Raw genomic sequence first — 18491 nt, 5'->3', positions numbered from 1 at the left:
TCCCTCCACTTTTTCTCCACCCCACCCACCCTCCTCCCCCCACACAAGAATCCTTCTTCTTTAGAGGAGATTGGGAAAAAATTGAACAGGCTAATATTGGGTTCGCCAAAAAGTTTGTTTTTTTTCTGTAAGATGGCTCTAGGAACACTTAGTTGTCTTTAACTTCATCCAAAACAATTTTGTTAGATTGTATTATGACAGCTGTTGTATCAACATGCATTTTTAAAAAATTACCAAAATCAGTGAATTCTTGTGCAGCTATTTTAATATTGAAGATTGGAGAAGATATGCAACATTTTTAGCATATTATGTTTTATTATTTCAGGAAAGGTAAAAACACAACTGAAACTAAAAAAAAGATTTGTATCATGAATGGAGAAGGTGCTGTGAATGATCGAATATGTCAAAAGTGGTTTGTGAAGTTTCATGCTGGAGATTTCTCACTGGATGATGCTCCATGATCAGATAAACCAATTGAAGTTGATAGTGATCAAATTGAGACATTAATTGAGAACAATCAACATTATACCATGTGGGAGATAGCTGACATACTCAGTATATCCAAATCAATACAGTTATTGGTGAAAATGAAAAATGTTTTTTTTTATTTTATAGAAAAAAACATACAGACCTTCTGGCCAACTCAATACATGCAGGATTTTCTTTCAGAAATATAGGAAATTAACATTAAGTCATTAATAGCATATGTTGGTAGTGTACATTAATGCATTGTCAAACATTATTGCATTAATGTTGTACATTAGTATCATACATTACTCCATTCGTGTTCTATGTTAATATATATTCACACCTCTGCCCTCACCTCGATGTGGTCAGGCCTTCCATTGGTATGGACCCTTTCTGGTACGCCAGCTTGGGCTTGAAGGAATCTCTGGGCAGGTACGAGTGATAGAGAGGGTAGTTCTCTGTGTATTCGGAGAGAAGACATGGTTTCTCGGTTTTATCAAAAATCTTGGTAGGGAGATGTGGACAATGATGCCGCCTATAAAAACATGAAGTTAGGTCAGTTACCTTCTTGAGGAGATATATCCAGTTTGTATCCCAGACTGTAAAGGCATGACAGCTGTCACTGAAAACAGAAATTTAACTCTTCCTTTTCTCTACTGAACTAAGTAATATTGCCAGAATTTTTTAAATGATCTGTAACAGCAGTTGGTTGTCCAAATTCCTTGGATCATAAAATTACACACAAACATGGCTGGTGTTCAGCTGTTACACAGGGATACTGGTTGTTTAAATACTTCCCTACCATAATAGTTAACTGGTTGTGGCCCCTGAACCCTCTGAGTACCAACCCAGCTGCCCCAAGCCCTCCCCCGAGACTTCCCAATCACCCAGCACCTGACTGAACCCTGTTCTCCATGGCTGTGCTCTAGGATGAGGGTACCATTTTCCCTCATTGGTTTCTGGGTCAGTTCAGAATATTATCCTGCATACAAATGGTATACTAAATGCCAGTGACTGTGGGAAACCATTTTCACATTGAAGGTGTGGCTCTTTTATTCTTTCAGGTCTCACCTCAATTGTTGCCTCCTTAAAAAGACTTCTGCTGATCATTTTATACCCAAAATATACCCCACTACTCCCACCCCCTCACTGTTTCTCTCACCACCTATATGCCTTTCTCAGCACTATTATTATTGGTAATTGAGTGTGTGTTAATGAATTTGTTTATTGGCTGCCTCATCTATCAAGCTCAGGACCTTCTCTGTCTTATTCACTGCTATTATCCCTAGTACCTTATAGCCTGCCTTGCACACAGTAGGCATTCAGTAAACATTTATTGAATAAATGACTGAGTATATAAATGAATGTTAAGCTCTGTGCCTCATTATTCAGGTGATAATAAATAAATTTCAGTTACAATTTACAGTGAGCTTTTCATTTTATATGCTAGTAATAAATGAACCTATCACTCTACTAATTGCTGGACAAAGGGCAGCTATTGGAGCTCTCAAAAACTAAGGAGAGCATCAATTATTTGTGTCCACATACAATTCTTACAAACCAACTGGGTCACTTCTAGTCATCAGACACCAGCAATTCATCAAAACTCCATTAGTGATTTCCAATCTAGTTATATCAAGGAATGGCATGGAATTATTGTAAAACTTTACACTAAAGTGATTTTAATTATAGAAACTAAAATACACAGCATTCTTGGTAGTATATAGAGAAGGAGAGAAACAAATATACAGAGAATTCATCATTCTCTAAAGGTATTTAGTACCCTGCTCTGGTTAATAAGTTTAACCCTCTACATAAATGCTGCTGCCCCAGTGTTGTTTCTAGGTACCTCTCTTCAACTCTCCAACCCTGTATTGTTCTAAAGGGTGATCTATACCTGTATTGTTCATATGAATGCAACTGTATATAAACAAGTACCTTTACAGATATCTCTATTTTCTTCTCATTTGTAGATTTCTGTTTTGAAAATCTGTAAAATGTTATAAACTTGTCACATTTACTTTTTATTTGTTATAATTGTGTTATTGATTCACAATGAATATTTTAGGTTTTCCAAATTACAAGGAAATCCTCCACAAATATTGTCCTTATACTATGAATATCTTAATTTCACAGTATTAAATGTACTCAGTAAAATTTTAGTTTTTCTTTTTCAAAATGCACATTGTTGACTTTTGGCCAAGATGGAGGTATAGGTAGATACACTTTGCCTCCTCACACAACCAAAAGAAGGACAACAAAAAATTTAAACACAAACTCAGACTTCTGGCCAAGATGGAGGCATAAGTAGACACACTGTGCCTCCTTGCACAACCAAAATAAGGACAACAACAATTTAGAAACAAAATAACAACCAGAACTGACAGAAATTTGAATTGTATGGAAGCCGGACAACCAAGGAGTTAAAATAGACACATTCATCCAGACCAGTAGGAAGGGCGGAGTCAGGCAGCGGGGTGGAGAGGGGTCAAGGCATATAAAGCAGTAACACCGGGCATGTAAGGCATCCCAGGCACACAAGAATGCAGCAGGTGGGCCCTGGGTGCACAAGCAGCAGCTGGCAGACCCTGGGCACAGGGTGGCAACAGGCAGACCCAGCAAGGCAGCAATTGTGAAGTGAGGCACTGCATGCAAGGCTGACCAGGCGGTCCCATATTTCCACACAGATAAACCATGGGAAATTGGGGAGCAAAATAGACTATACAATCTAAGGTCCCACTGCTGGTAAATAGAGCCTCAGGGCACTGATTAAAAATGCCTATGGGGGTTGAGGTGCCAGGAGAGACTCCCAGCCTCACAGGAGAGTTTGTTGGAGAGACCCACAGGGTCCTAGAACATGTACAAGCCCACCCACATGAGAATTAGCACCAGAAAGGCCCAGTTTGCTTGGGGGAAGCAGCGGAAGGGACTGAAATCCAACAGAGAGTGGAGCAAGTGCCATTGTTCCCTCTCAGACCTCACCCCCACATAAAGCATCACAATCCAGCAACTGGATTGCCCTGCCCAGGTGAACACCTAAGACTCCGCCCCGCATACATAAAAGGCACGACAAGACAAAAAAAAAAAAAAAAAAAAGGCCCAAACAGAACAGATCAAAGCTCCACAGCAAATACAACTAAGCAATGAAGAGATAGCCAACCTATCAGATGTGCAGTTCAAAGCACTGGATGCACACAGAACTGGTTGAATTTGGTTGCAAATTAGATGAAAAAATGAAGGCTACATTAAGTGAAATAAAGGAAAATGCACAGGGAACCAATAGTGATGGGAAGAAAACCGAGACTCAAATCAATGGAGTGGACCAGAAGGAAGAAAGAAACAACCAAACAGAAAAGAATGAACCAAGAATTCAAAAAAATGAGGAGAGGCTTAGGAACCTCCAGGACACCTTTAAACATGCCAGCATCCGAATGATAGGGGTACCAGAAGGGGAAGAGGAAGAGCAACAAGTGGAAAAGTTATTTGAACAAATAATAAAGGAGAACTTCCCCAATCTGGCAAAGGAAATAGACTTCCAGGAAGTCCAGGAAGCTCAGAGAGTTCCAAAGAAGTTGGACCCAAGGAGGAACACACCAAGGCACATCATAATTACATGAGCTAAGATAAAAATGAAAGAGAGAATCCTAGAAGCAGCAAGACATAAAGAGACAGTTACCTACAAAGGAGTTCCCATCAGACTGTCAGCTGATTTCTCAAAAGAGATCTTGCAGGCAAGAAGGGGCTGGAAAGAAGTATTCCAAGTCATGAAAGGCAAGGGCCTACATCCAAGATTGCTCTATCCAGCAAAGCTTTCATTTAGAATGGAAGGGCAGATAAAGTGCTTCTCAGATAAGGTCAAATTAAAGGAGTCCATCATCACCAAGCCCTTATTCTATGAAATGTCAAAGGGATTTATCCAAGAAAAAGAAGATAAAAAACATGTGTACTAGAATGACAGCAAACTCACAATTACTAACAACCACACCTAAAATAAAAACAAAAAGAAAAAGAAACTAAGCAAACAACTAGAACAGGAACAGAACCACAGAAATGGAGATCACATGGAGGGTTAGCACCAGGGGATTGGGAGGAGGAGAGAAGGGAAAATGTACAGAGAATAAGCAGCATAGATGGTAGGTAGAAAATAGGCAGAGGGAGGGCAAGAATAGTGTGGGAAATGTAGAAGGTAAAAAACTTGTGACACATGGACATGAACTAAAGGGGTGTAATGTGGGTGGGAGAGGGTGTGCAAGATGGAGGGGAATGAAGGGGGGGGAATTGGACAACTGTAATAGCATAATCAATGAAATATATTTTTAAAAATGCACATTGTTGGCATGTAATGCAGAAAAATGAGTATGTATTTATATCATATATATTTAATAAAGGTATCTCTTAATCATAGGAACATAAGTTGAGTCTTATATTCTTCTGTTCTCAAGATAAATTGTTGTGTTTCATGGTAAACAAAATAACCATCTCCTACAGTATAAAAACATTTGCTATTATCACCCTTTCTGTGCTAGTAATCCATCCAACTGCCCAAGATTTCAATTTGGGCCAATTAGTACACCATTATTTTAGGATTCCTACAAATCTCAAATCAAAAGGCAAGAAGTGTATTGACTTCCAAAAATGTCTCTGCAGATATATTTACCCACACTCTCTGACAGAAAAGTCAAGATTTTATTAATAATAACAGATTCAGGCACTTGCAATAAAATGAACTCCACAGACATAGCAATGTTCTTCCTCTCCAGTGCCCTTGTTGTTTAAGCCAGTAAAACTTTGCTTTATATAACTCCCCCTTCTATATTGTTACTTTTTAAAACTGTAACATACTGTAAAGCCTTATTCCAAAAGAAAAATAAATTTCATGGAAAAATACTACATTGTGATTGGTATCCTGAGAGAGGATTTTAGTATAGAAAACACTTGCATCCAGACATTGATGTTCCATTAAAAGGAATTATATCTAATATATATTTATAGGGCAGACTTTATTTATTTGACTTGTTGCCAGTTAACTAAAACCTAGTCTTAATTTGAAATATCAAAACTCTTATTTCAAAGTAAATATTTCATTGCCTGAGTTTGCTCAAGAGGCCACCTGCTTTCCTTACCTGTACCCACACACACTGAATATCCCTCTCAAGTCACTGAACACCATGAATTCTCCTTGTTGGTCTTTATCCAGGAGTTTCTCAAAGATAAAGACAAAGTCTGTTCTGGAAACTAGCCCAAAGCCTGACATACTTATTTTACAGGTGGATAAACAGGTAGTGTATAGGAAGAGGAAGTACTGAAAGAAAGATATTTACAAAGAAAATGAATTGTTCTAACATTAGTGGAGCAAATGGGGAAAAGACAGATTCTCAGTTTTTATGGATCTAGATAGCGCCTAAAGAAGTTTATGGAATCACCATACTTGGGGTGTTTAAAAGTAGTCTCACCCTGGCTGGTGCAGCTCAGTAGATTGAGTGCCAGCCTGTGAACCAAAGGGTCACTAGTTTGAATCCCAGTCAGGGCACATGTCTGTTGCGAGCCAGGTCCCCAGTAGGGGACACGTACGAGGCAACCACACACTGATATTTCTCTCTCTCTCTCTCTCCTTCCCTTCCCCTCTCTCTAAAAATAAATAAATAAAATCTTTTTAAAAATAAAATAAAAGTAGTCTTGACAGTCATGAACCAAAGAAATGAGGCCACTTCAGACTCTCTAATAGATGTGTTATTTTAGGAACTGCCTTGGCCACCTTGCTCAGGAGCACAGTCAAACACACATAGACAGAGCCAGTGGGCAGTAGGGAAAGGGGAGGAAGAAGGTACATTAATCTGTTAGGACTCTCTAAAGTCTTTCCACCCCAAGCTTTACTAAAGAACCACAAGCAAAAGGCAATAATCTTGATGTTTTCTGATATATGGTACAGGGAGTAGGAGAGGCCTCTCAATGAAACCCAGAAAAAGAAAAATAGTTGACTCCAAGCTAGAATCATAGAATTTTAAAATTAAGCCCTGGCTGGTGTAGCTCAGTGGATTGAGCGCGGGCTGCGAACCAAAGTGTCGCAGGTTTGATTCCCAGTCAGGGTACATGCCTGGGTTGCAGGCCATGACCCCAGCAACCGCACATTGATGTTTCTCTCTCTCTCTCTATCTCCCTCCCTTCCCTCTCTAAAAATAAATAAATAAAATCTTTAAAAAAAAATTAAGGGGCTGGGAGAATATCTAGTCCCATGTCTCCACTATGCAGATAAAAAATCTGAAGCTCAAAGTACAATGTACATGACCTAGCCGTGGTCAAAACCCAGCTCTCTATCACATCTGAATGTCCAGGTATGTTTCCTGACATGCACCAAGCCTAAAGCCATCTATGACTCAGGTAACACTAGAATGCATGGCAGAACTTCAAGGATATAACAAGTACCTATAGACTAGTACCATCCAATAGAAAGAGAACACAAGCCATGAATGAGAACTACCTATATCATGTTAAATTTCCTAGCAATCACATTAAAAAGGTAAAAAGAAGCCCTGGCTGGCATAGCACAGGCTGTGAACCAAAGTGTCACAGGTTCGATTCCCAGTCAGGGCACATGTCTGGATTGCAGGCCACGGCCCCCAGCAACCGCACATTGATGTTTCTCTATCTCTCTCTTTCTCCCTCCCTTCTTCCCTCTCTAAAAATAAACAAAATCTTTAAATTAAAAAAAAATTTAAAAAGTAGGTAAAATTAATTTTAATATTTTTATTTTAACCCAATATTTTCAAAATATGATCATGTCAACATGAAATCAAATATAAAAATATAGAGGATTTTACTTCCTTGCTGTATTTAAATTCTACTGTATTTACGTAAACAGCACATCTCAATCGGAACAACATTCCAAATGTTCAGCAGCCACAGGTGATTGTGGCTTCCCAATTGGAAAGGACAGCATTAGAATTTGAAGGTACAGACTAAAGAACTGCAAGTACTTAAGTGCTGAAAGTTTTCTCTGCGAGTGGCAGAAAAACAAACATGCTTAGAGATACTTTTATTGGCTAATATGATATTTATCTCTTTCTTGAACTGTCTGACATGCCTTTACGTGACAAAGTCAGAGGCATTAAAAGACAAGAAAAATTACTGAAGTTTTCCATAGTCTCACTCCACAGAGCTGAGCTTCAGCTTTATGCACCTGTATTGCTGCCTGGAACTTGTCTCTTTCCTGCCACTTTCACTTTTCCAAAGTGCTTCCCTTTCTTCAAGGTCCATTTTTGAATGCCATGGCTGTTGTTGCCATTCCCCCAGCCCCAAAGAAGCTAACCAATGTTGTGCCACTGACTGCAGGTGTAATGTTGAGAAAATTAGTTACTCAACTCTTCTGAACTTTAGTTTTCTCCTCTGGAATATCTTGGTAACAACTTCTACGACTTTAGTATTCTTGTGTGGATTAAATCAGATACAGAGGATTAAAATGCCTCACCTAGCCCAAGGCAAGCACCCTGTAATTAAAAAAACTATGTTTATTTATAAATTACTATACACCACACAGGCTAAGATTTTTATTGTCCATTCTAATATTTACAGCAATGCTATGAAGGAAGCACCATTATTATTCCATTTACAAACATGAAAACTGAGGTTTTGGAGAGGTAATCTCACCCCAGGTCACGTAAGCAGAGGATGGTAAAAGTAGGACTAGAGCCTAAGGTCTACTGCCTGATTCCAAAGCCTGTGCTGTTTTTCACGACTATATATTGTGTGGCTTGATAGAATGCTGGCCTGTACCACACACCTCCGTTTCCCGCCTGCTTTGATAAACCTAAGGGCAGTCAGCTAACTGGCAATTCTTAGGCTGGCCTCTTCCTCATCCCTTTAGCTACACTCAGAGTCTTCCAAAGCAAGACACTGTCTGCTTTCTTGCAGATCCTGCAACTATTCTAATACAGGCGAACAAATACATACAACTCCAAAGGCTCTTTAAAATTCTGATCTTTCTACAGAACTCTGTTCACTGTCTAAACAAGAGAGCATCGTTAGATAAATTAATAATAGCAACAACCAGGAAAACAAAGAATATGGAATGCTGACTCCAGAAGGACCCTGGAGATCAGCCCACCCTGCAGCTCCGTCACACAGATGTGGACACTGAGATCAAGAGATGAGAGTTACTGCCCAAAGCCACACAGCTGGCCAGCAGCACTCACCCCAGGTCCCACATCACCTCCCACATAATTGACTTCCATTAACAATCCAATTTAAAACTCATGTTCAGACTCTTCAAGGATTTGCAGCCTGCTTTTCCTTTTTCCTAGTAATTGGAAGCCTGTGACCTGTCACAGCTGCTGTGTGAGGGAGGAAACGAGCAGAAAATGCACTCTTGGTTTAGAAAAGGGAAAGGTGACAAGGATCACCAGGTCTCAAGTCCTAAAGATCATCATTCCAAGCCAATAGTTTAAACCCCTCCCAGGGTGTCTGGAGGAACACCAAGATCCCAAAGACAAGGTCTACCCAGTGGAGGACCCACATCACTGGAATGGCCTTCTTCCTGAACAGCTCACAAAGCCAACCCAGTTAGCCTCTGGGGTGGATAAAACCAATGCATTTTCTGAAGTACATGTGTACCAGCAGAGGTTTATAAAATTTTTAAACATTTACTAGAATTTGGCCCTGGTTAGTGTGGTTCAGTGGATTGAGCACTGGTCTGCAAACCAAAAGGTCACTCGTTCAATTCCCAGTCAGAGCACATGCCTGGGTTGTGAGCTAGGTCCCCAGTTAGGGGCATGTGAGAAGCAACCAATCAATGTATCTCTCGCACATCAATGTTTCTCTCCCTCTCTTTCTCCCACCCTTCATCTCTCTAAAAATAAATAAAATCTTTAAAAAATGTATTTACTAGAATTTGTCCTTGCATATTTATAATATACCCAGAGTTAAAGGGACAAGTGAAAATGCTTTTATGAACTGCAAATTAAGACCTTTTTTGAACATACACAGATATATCTAATCCCAACCTTGAGACAAGGCAACTTGTACCTCCTATCTATCTCTTCTACATAGAGCTTTAAAAAATCAGACAGTAAAAAATCTGAAAAACTCCAGCTTATATTCTGCCCATGGTACTAGGGAACTGGGAAGGGATTATAAACTCGAACCTTTGGTGATGACTAATCCTTCAGGGGACCAGATCTACCAGATCCCAGGTAACAGAAAGCAGGGTCTTTAAATGTGTGAAGAGAACAACCAACCTTTAAGACTATCTGGTACTAATATGACAAATAGATGCAACTGATATACCAACTAGCAGTGGCTGCCCTGGGATGGCAGGGGGAAGTGATCACAGTGAAAAAATTCATAGGTCCAACCAAGTTTAGTGAGAAAAATCATCTTGATTGATTAGCCATGTCTGTCAAAGGTGTCAGGTTAGAGAAATGAGGGTGGGTGATAAATATATGAATGAGTCAGTCAACAGAAGAGAAGCAAAGGAAGGAAGGAATTCTGGTGGAAATATCTACACACTATTGAAAATGTCAACTTGTAGGAATCATGCATTTGAAAATCACTTAGAATAACAAAAAACCATAAAAATACAAAATGTTGCTGAACAGAGAAACAAATAAAAACATGGTTAGAGAACCTGGCACCCTTGACAGACATGGCTAATCAATCAAGATGAGGCAATAAGAAAAGAGCACAGACTTTCTTCTAGCAGTAGTGAGCTGAAAGGAGGCCCAAAAAGCCCCGCATGACCCAATTTGAGGACTGTCTAGCAATGTTCAGCTCTGAGGAAAGATACTCTAGTTCAGCAAAATGAGAAGCTAAGAGACTTGCAGAATGGCAGGTGCTATGGAGAGCAGCTCTGTTGGCACTTGCAGCTCTCAAGCTGAGTGGGCAGGAGGGAAGTGAGGAAATGCAGTGGTCCTTGGAGAAACTGGGGGCCTGAAGAGAGGAGCAAAGAATATATTCAGGGCTTTCAGAGAGTTCCTCATGGGCACCTCTGTGGCAAGTGAAAGGAAAAAGTCTTTCTTCTGTGAATAAAGTATTTAAATTAATTGGAGAAACCTCTTCAAGAAAGTACAACTGGTCAAGGAGATACGGGGTAGGCATTTTGGCAATGGCCCCACTGCATCTTGAAGAGACACCCAGAAAGAAACATATCAGTCACCCAGGCACCTTTTCTTTCCAACTTTTAGAGAATTAATCCTGAGAGGGAAGGCAGGCACCACTCGGGGCTGTTCTAACTGTGCATGTCTCCTTCCTCCTTCCTCCAGGCCCTGGCACCACTCTCTCCAGAACCCTATTCCTACCCAACCTCTGTCACTTCCTTCAAGGAGGCTTTCCTGGACTGCCAGATAAGGTCATGTTCACTCTGCTCTTCCCCTATTCACACACCACATGCTTGTAGTGCCCTGTATAGTCTGACTTCCTGAAGACAAGTCATGAATACCATTGTTTTGTGCATGGCACATGATGGACACTCAGTCTATGATTGCTGAAAGCATGCAAGAACAGGGGCAAGAATCACACATGGGCAAGTTCTATTTATTGTGGCCTGGTCCAGCAGCACACTTACAAGTTTAAGTAAGTGTTTAAAAAGAAAACCCAGCAGCTAGACACCTGTTTGTTTACCCATGCTGTGTGGCAGTCCCTATGTAAACATAGGAATTGGGTTTAAAAAATAAATCCTTGAATCTGATATCAAACACACACATACATAATTTGAGCTAGATCACAAATCTAAATGTGAAAGCTAGAATTATAATGTTTAAAAAGAAAATAACTTTTTAACTCTGGAAAGGGAAAGATTTCTTAGGTCACAGAAAGTAATAACCATAAAAGAAGGAACTGGTAAGTTAAACATCACCAAATCCAAATGCTCCTGCTCAAAGATACCATGAAGATTTCCAGCCAAGACAGAGGTGTAGGTAGATACACTTTGCCTCCTCACACAACCAAAAGGACAACAACACATTTAAAAACAAAAAATCACGAGAACTGCCAGAAAATCAACCTGTTTGAAAGTCTGACAACCAAGGAGTTAAAGAAGAAACATTTATCCAGACCAGTAGGAGGAGCAGAGACAGGCAGCTTGGGTGGAGCAGACTTTGCAAGGCAGTGGCTTGTAGAGCAGGTGGTCCCACATTTGCATGCAAATAACCAGGAGGAACAACTGAGGAGCAAGACAGACCATGCAACCTAGAGCTCCAGCATGGGGAAATAAAACCTCAAAACCTCAGACTGAAAAAAACCTATGTGGGCTGAGGCAGCAGGAGAAACTCCCAGCCTCACAAGAGAATTCGTTGGAGAGACCCACAGGGTCCTAAAATGTGCACAAACCCACCCACCCAAGAATCAGCACCAGAAGAGCCCAATTTGCTTGTCGGTAGTAGAGGAAGTTACTGAAAGCCGGTTAAGAGCTAAACAAGTGGCACTGTTCCCTCTCAGACCCCTCTCCCATATAGAGTGCCACAAAGCAACAATGTGGGATTCCCTGCCCTGGGGAATACCAATGGCTCTGCCCCTTACTACATAACAGGTACACAAATACAAAAAAAAAAAAAAAAGCAATGCCCCCAATGAAATAACAGATCAAAGCTCCAGGAAAAAATACAACTAAGTGTTGAAGAGATAGCCAACCTATCAGATGCAGAGTTTAAAACACTGGTAATCAGGATGCTCACAGAAATGGTTGACTATGGTCACAAAACAGAGGAAAAAGTGAAGGCTATGAAAAGTGAAATAAAGGAAACCATACAGGGAACCAACAGTGAAGGGAAGGAAACTGGGACTCAAATGAACAGTTTGAAGCAGAAGGAACAAATAAACATTCAACCAGAATGGAATGAAGAAACAAAATTCAAAAAAATGAGGAGAGGCATAGGAACCTTTGGGACAACCTTTAAACATTCCAACACCTGAATCATAGGGGTGCCAGAAGGGGAAGAGGAAGAGCAAGAAATTGAACACTGATTTGAAAACATAATGAAGGAGAACTTCCCTAATCTGACAAAGGAAACAGACTTCCAGAATGTCCAGGAAGCTCAGGGAGTCCCAAAGAAGTTGGACCCAAGGAGGAACACACCAAGGCACATCATAATTACATCACCCAAGATGAAAGACAGAGAATCTTAAAAGCAAAAGAGAAAAGAAGACAGTTACCTACAAAGGAGTTCCCATTAGACTGTCAACTGATTTCGCAAAAGAAATCTTGCAGGCAAGAAGGGACTAAGAAGAAGTATTCCAAGTCAGGAAAAGCAAGGACATACATCCAAGATTATTCTACCCAGCAAAGCTATCATTTAGAATGGAAGGGCAGATAAAGTGCTTCCCAGATAAGGTCAAGCTAAAGAAGTTCATCATCACCAAACCTCATTATATAAAATGTTAAAGGGACTTATCTAACAAAAAGAAGATCAAAAGTAGGAACAGTAAACGGACAACAAACTCACAACTATCAACAACTGAACCTAAAAAAAAAAGTGAACTAAGCAAACAACTAGAACAGGAACAGAACCACAGAAATGGAGATCACTTGGAGGGTTATCAGTGCAGAGGGGGAGGGGGGAGAATAGGGGGAAAGATACAGGGAATAAGAAGCATAAATAGTAGGTACAAAATAGACAGGGGGAGACTAAGAAGAGTATGGGAAATGAAGAAGCCAAAGAACTTATACATATGGCCCATGGTCATGAACTAAGGTGAGGGAATGATGGTGGGAAGAGGGATACAGGGTGGAGGGGAATGAAAGAGAGAAAAAAATGGGACAACTGTAATAGCATAATTAATAAAATACATTTAAAAACAGATACCATTAAGAAAATAAATAAGCCACACATTTTTTGCAAGGCAGATATCTAGCAAAGCACTAGTATGGAGGATATGTAAATTTCATCCACAATTCAAAACTAAAAAGACAAAAAATAAATAACAAAAGATTTGAACAGACACATCACAAACATATACAAATGGACAGTAACATGTACAAAAGTGCTTAACATCATGAGTTATCAGAGAAATGCAAGTTTACACCACAATGAAATACTACTACACATACACCTCAATAGCTAAAGCTAAAAACATTGACAAAACCTAGTGCTGGCAAACAGGAATATCTGAAATTGTCATTCACTGTTGGTAGAAACATAAAATGACCCAACACAATTTGACAAAATGCAGGAATGGGAAAAGTAGGTTTACCATTGTGAGTACACAAAACAGTTAATAAAACTATTGTAATAATCATAACCTGTATGTTTTTCCCATGTGAACAACTGTAAATCTATTCTTGCCATCCCCTGGATATGGCAGGTGCTACATGCTGGGCTACCTCCTAGCCCAGCAATTCCATTCCTAGGAATTCATCCAAAAGAAATTAAAATACCATACATTCATTAAAAAGGAGTTGAACAAGAATAAACATTGAAGCTTATTTATAAAACCCAAAACCCATCAACAGGAGAATAAACTGTATTATAATCATTCAATAGAATATTACTTGGCAACAAAAAAGAAATTACTTGCAGCCACACAACATCAGACTCACAAAAGCAATGGATAAATCTCAAGAATATTTTGCTGAGTGAAAGAGGAATCAATCAAAAGAGTGCATACTAAAAATTTTTTTAAAGTGCATACTTTATGATTCTAATTATAGAAAATTCCAGAACAGAAGAAACTCTTTTGTGGAAAAAAAAATCAGATCAGTAGTTAACACTGGGAGAAAGAGAAGGGGACTGGGAAGGAGAGTGCAGGAATCTTCTGGGGTACTAGTATGGTTCTATATCCTGACAAAGATTTGGGTTACATGGGCACATGAATTTCTCAAAACTGAGCAAAACACCTCAAGATTTTCTCATTTCATTGTAAATTTACCTCAAAAGAAGAGTATCCAATATCAAACTGTTTTTAATGATATGAATGCTGAACTACATAGGGAAAAAAATTACTGATAGTGCTTCATTTCAAAAGACATTAAAAAGATGGGTGGGTGGATGGATGGATGGATGGATGGATGATGGGATGAATAGCTGGAGAGATGTGTCTATTTTAATGATGGGATCCAGGCAGTGGCTTGACAGCTATTCACTTTAACAGTCTTTCAACTTTGGTGTATGCTTGAACTTTGTCATAATAAAATGTTGGGGAGAAAAAAGAGCAAGTAAAAGTTTCTAAAAATCTCCAATTATAGCTTTGTGGTTAGTAAGAAAATGTACATACTTTTAAGAAGCATAATGAAGTACATAGGGATGAAATGAGATGATGTCTGGAATCAATGGATGAACCAAATTTGGCAAAATCTTGATAATTATTGATGCTGGGAGATGTATACATAAGAATTCATCACTCTATTTTCTCTTTTTTGCAGATTTAAATTTTTTTAATTAGAGAAATATTAAAACAAATGTGTAAGAGGTAGGACCCACATGAAACAAGTGTGCATCTGCTTAAGCAAGAGTTCCCTCGAGGCTAATACGGCTTTAGTCCAACCACCTGGGACAAAACAAAATTTTGATTTAAGCTGATGATAAGTGCAGAGCCAACAACCAGAGGAAGCTTCTCTTCTCATATGCTGAAGTTTGTGTCAGCTGCACTGGGCTTGTTCCCACATGGCCTTTTAGTGTCCTCCAGCCAAAAAGCAGCAAGCTCCCATGCTTAACTGGAGTTTCATTCTCTTCTCAAGAAATCTAGTAAGTACCCTGTGAATTTCAGATAAAACCCAACAGCTGTGCTAAACAAATCTTCCCAAGGCTCTCTTCCAAGCATTGCAAAAAACAACCAAAGCCCATTTAATCTTTATCTTAAAGCAGTAACTCCTTGACCTACCCACCTCACCCCTACCCAAGACTGGGTTGCTTGCAGAGCACTCTGTGATTACTCTTATCACAGTCTTTAGCTCACAATATATTTTTTGGGTTTTGTTTTATCCCATAATACTTTTTAAAATTCTTGTTTATGTGTTGCCCAGACTAGGATCCTTGGAATGGGTGGGAGGGGTATCTTGTTTGCTACTAGAAAACCAGCAAAGCACAATGCCTGCAACACATACATATTTACTAAAATGTTTTTGGATGGCTAGATGAACAATTTGTAAAACATGTACAGTTTACAGGGCTTTCTCATATGGTCTCATGTTGTTATTCTTCCTGCAGCCTGAAGAGCTATGCAAGGCAGAAATTATTAACTTCCCACCAATATCCCAGGAGAGAAAGCAAGGCCAGGGAGTTCAAGGCTCGCTCAATCCTGCAGAACAATCCGTGGGTAAAACCAGGAGGAGTGCCAGTTTTGCTGACTCCTTTGGTTACTCTTTCATCCTATCAAATTCCTTTCCAAAGAAAATTCACATTGATTACTCAGAATATGAGACATTTCTCTTTGCACAATCACAGAGCTTGGAGTTGGAGTGTGTGCCCTCTGACCTACCACATTTAAGAATAAACAGAACCCAATGAGCATGGATCTTACTTGGAAAGAAAGGGGAATAATCAGTTGGATAAACGCCACCATCCATTAAGCCCCAGATGTCTGGCTTGATGTTTCAACACGTTAAATATCTCAGATAATTAATTAAGGTAGAAAGACAACAATTATGCTATATACCATGTTAATTTCCACCAGCCAGCTGACATCAACCACTCAACATGTATTCATTTGTTTCATAATTTCTCCCTCCACACATGCCTTGTTCCTCATTTTGCATAAATAACAATGAAGGACCATGTTTTCACAGCCTCTTTCTTGGGAATAATCAGGGACTGGCTAGGCTTACCCTGAGCTGTCATCTATGAGCTGTCAGATTACCCCAAGCAGTAGTTCATAAAAGACAACTCCTCCTCTCTTTGCTTCAAGTTTAGGAAAAGAACTGGAAGTCCTGAGTGTATCTATAAATAAAACACTGGCCATCAGCTGAGGCGCACTCCCTACCCAAACCTGTCAGCTTGTATATCCACCACGGCCCTGGATTTCTGCTTTGAGTTGCAGCGGGCGCATGGTGACAGCTTTCACTGAGCCAAAAGTCCAAAGAGCAGGAAGTACTCCAGGCACAGCTGCACTCTGCCTTCCTCAGAAAACTGTCCCAGTGTCCTAACAGCCCATCTCTTGGATATGGTCATGCTTTTGTCCACTGCGGAGTTACTCAAATGCCTGGGAGCTGCCAAGTGTCTTATGAACTAATGTGAATTACAAGGCACTTCACAGCATTTCTAGGGGTCCCATTGCCTTAAGCCCCAAAACTTGGTACTGAGGTATTTTAGCCTCCATGTCAGGTTTTCAATGCTAAGTTCTCTCTAGGTCAAAATTTCGGGGGGCCTTTCCTTCTCTAAATATGAACCTGTCTCATGCTATGGATAATGGAGAGAAAATAGCTCCCATCAACTCTCCCCTGGCTCCCATGCGATCTGCCCCAGCCCTCCTACCCAATACCATTTCCCACCGGACTAGGCACAGAAGGGAGCACTTTTGTCCTTCACAGGAACAAGTAGCAGCGCAAGGATGTGCAGACAGAAGCTCTAAGTCTAGTAGCCAGTGCCTAACTCAAACAGTGCGAATTTTCTCCCCACCTCATTCATAAGCTACTGGAGGCTTTACTGTCATAAACCAAATACTGTTCCCTAAGGCCCCCGGTGCTTGCTTCAGTTCCTCACTGAAACCCTTGCTGGAATTTCAACCAATACTCAAATTTCAACAACTGTTATCATCTCCATCAAAAATGATTGTTCCAATGTTAATCCACATTTTTTTCTCTGCCTCTACTGAGCTATTCAAAATTTGAGCCAAATCTCCTATAATTGTCATTAAAGTTAAAGAAAAATAATTTACACAATGAGTGGAATGATTTTAGAAAAATGGCCTATTGCACTAAATGTATTCCTTCGTGTACTATAAATATTTTAAACAAGCAGTTGATTCTTAGGAGCTGATGTCACTGTTACAGGACACCCCCTTTCTCCCTCCCAAAAAAAGCAGGAGGCTGCATTTCAGGTTTAATTATTACAACTGAGCAGCTGAAATGAAATCACTTCATGATGCTGTGTGTGCCTAATTCAGTATATCAAAGTGGTCTCTGATTTCATTAATAATTTTTCTCTATTTCTCATCAGATGTTAAAAACATTTTAAATTACCTCTTTCCAACTATACTTTTAATATAGTCTTATCTCTAGAAATTAAGGTTTACTGATAGTAACTTGAAACCCACTCATTCAATAAAATACATTATAAAATGTTAAAGGCAATACAATTTCTCATCTCTGAACAAGTATCTTGCTTAATATTGATTGCCTAATGACCACTAACAAAAGATCCAGGTTTTGCTTCTTTACTTGACAAACACACAAAGATTTCTGGCATAACGAACCAAGTTACAGAAAGTGTACTTTTTTTTTTGGTTCATATGTTTTAGCTAAAATCAGAACTTGTTAAACCCCTTGGGCTTCTGGAAGAATGCAGAGGATTTAAAGAGCATTCTTACTAGACCTCCCAGATGCTGGCAAAGGTCTAGGGAATGAGGAGGTGTTAGCAGAGAACAGGCAGATATACACACACATGATGGGTGTTAACTCCATTCTTGATTTCTGGTAGAAAAGAAACCTTCTTTACAAAAGAAAAAAATCCACAACAATAAGATTCTTGGTCCTCTACAATCTTCATAAATTAACCCTCTTCTTTCTCTCTCCTCAAATCAGTGAATAAACAAACACCATACATTTCTATTGGACTGGCTGAAAACTTCTCTGTGGGTCCTTTGCCTTCTGTTCATAAAAGTATAAAATTTGTACACCAATAGATTTGCATACCAGGGGTGTCAAACTCATTTTCACGAGCTACATCATCAGCCTTGCAGTTGCCTTCAAAGGGCTGAATGTAATTTCAACTCCTTAACAGTTAAGGAGTAGTTACATTTAATACAGTTCTAAAATTATTTCGGCCCTTTGAAGGCAACTACAAGGCTGGTGTGGCCCCTGGTGAAAATAAGCTTCACACCCCTGTTGTATACTCTCAAAGATAGCCATATGAATAGTTAATAGATATTGAGTACTGACTATG

The 18491-nt window shown here is 39.6% G+C and overlaps 1 protein-coding gene across 1 annotated transcript in view; it reads right to left on the bottom strand.

The window, feature by feature from the left end:
• Window positions 1-18491, bottom strand: part of SAXO1 (stabilizer of axonemal microtubules 1) — a 91753-nt gene that overhangs the window by 41266 nt on the left and 31996 nt on the right. Inside the window, exon 2 of the mRNA XM_036020110.1 lies at window positions 824-1003. Within this exon, the coding sequence (XP_035876003.1) occupies window positions 824-1003 (180 nt within the window). The remainder of the gene's footprint in view (window positions 1-823; window positions 1004-18491) is intronic.

The sequence above is a fragment of the Phyllostomus discolor genome, chromosome 3, assembly GCF_004126475.2.
Source record: "Phyllostomus discolor isolate MPI-MPIP mPhyDis1 chromosome 3, mPhyDis1.pri.v3, whole genome shotgun sequence".
Lineage (NCBI taxonomy): Eukaryota > Metazoa > Chordata > Mammalia > Chiroptera > Phyllostomidae > Phyllostomus > Phyllostomus discolor.
This window is presented reverse-complemented; position numbering and strand designations above follow the sequence as displayed.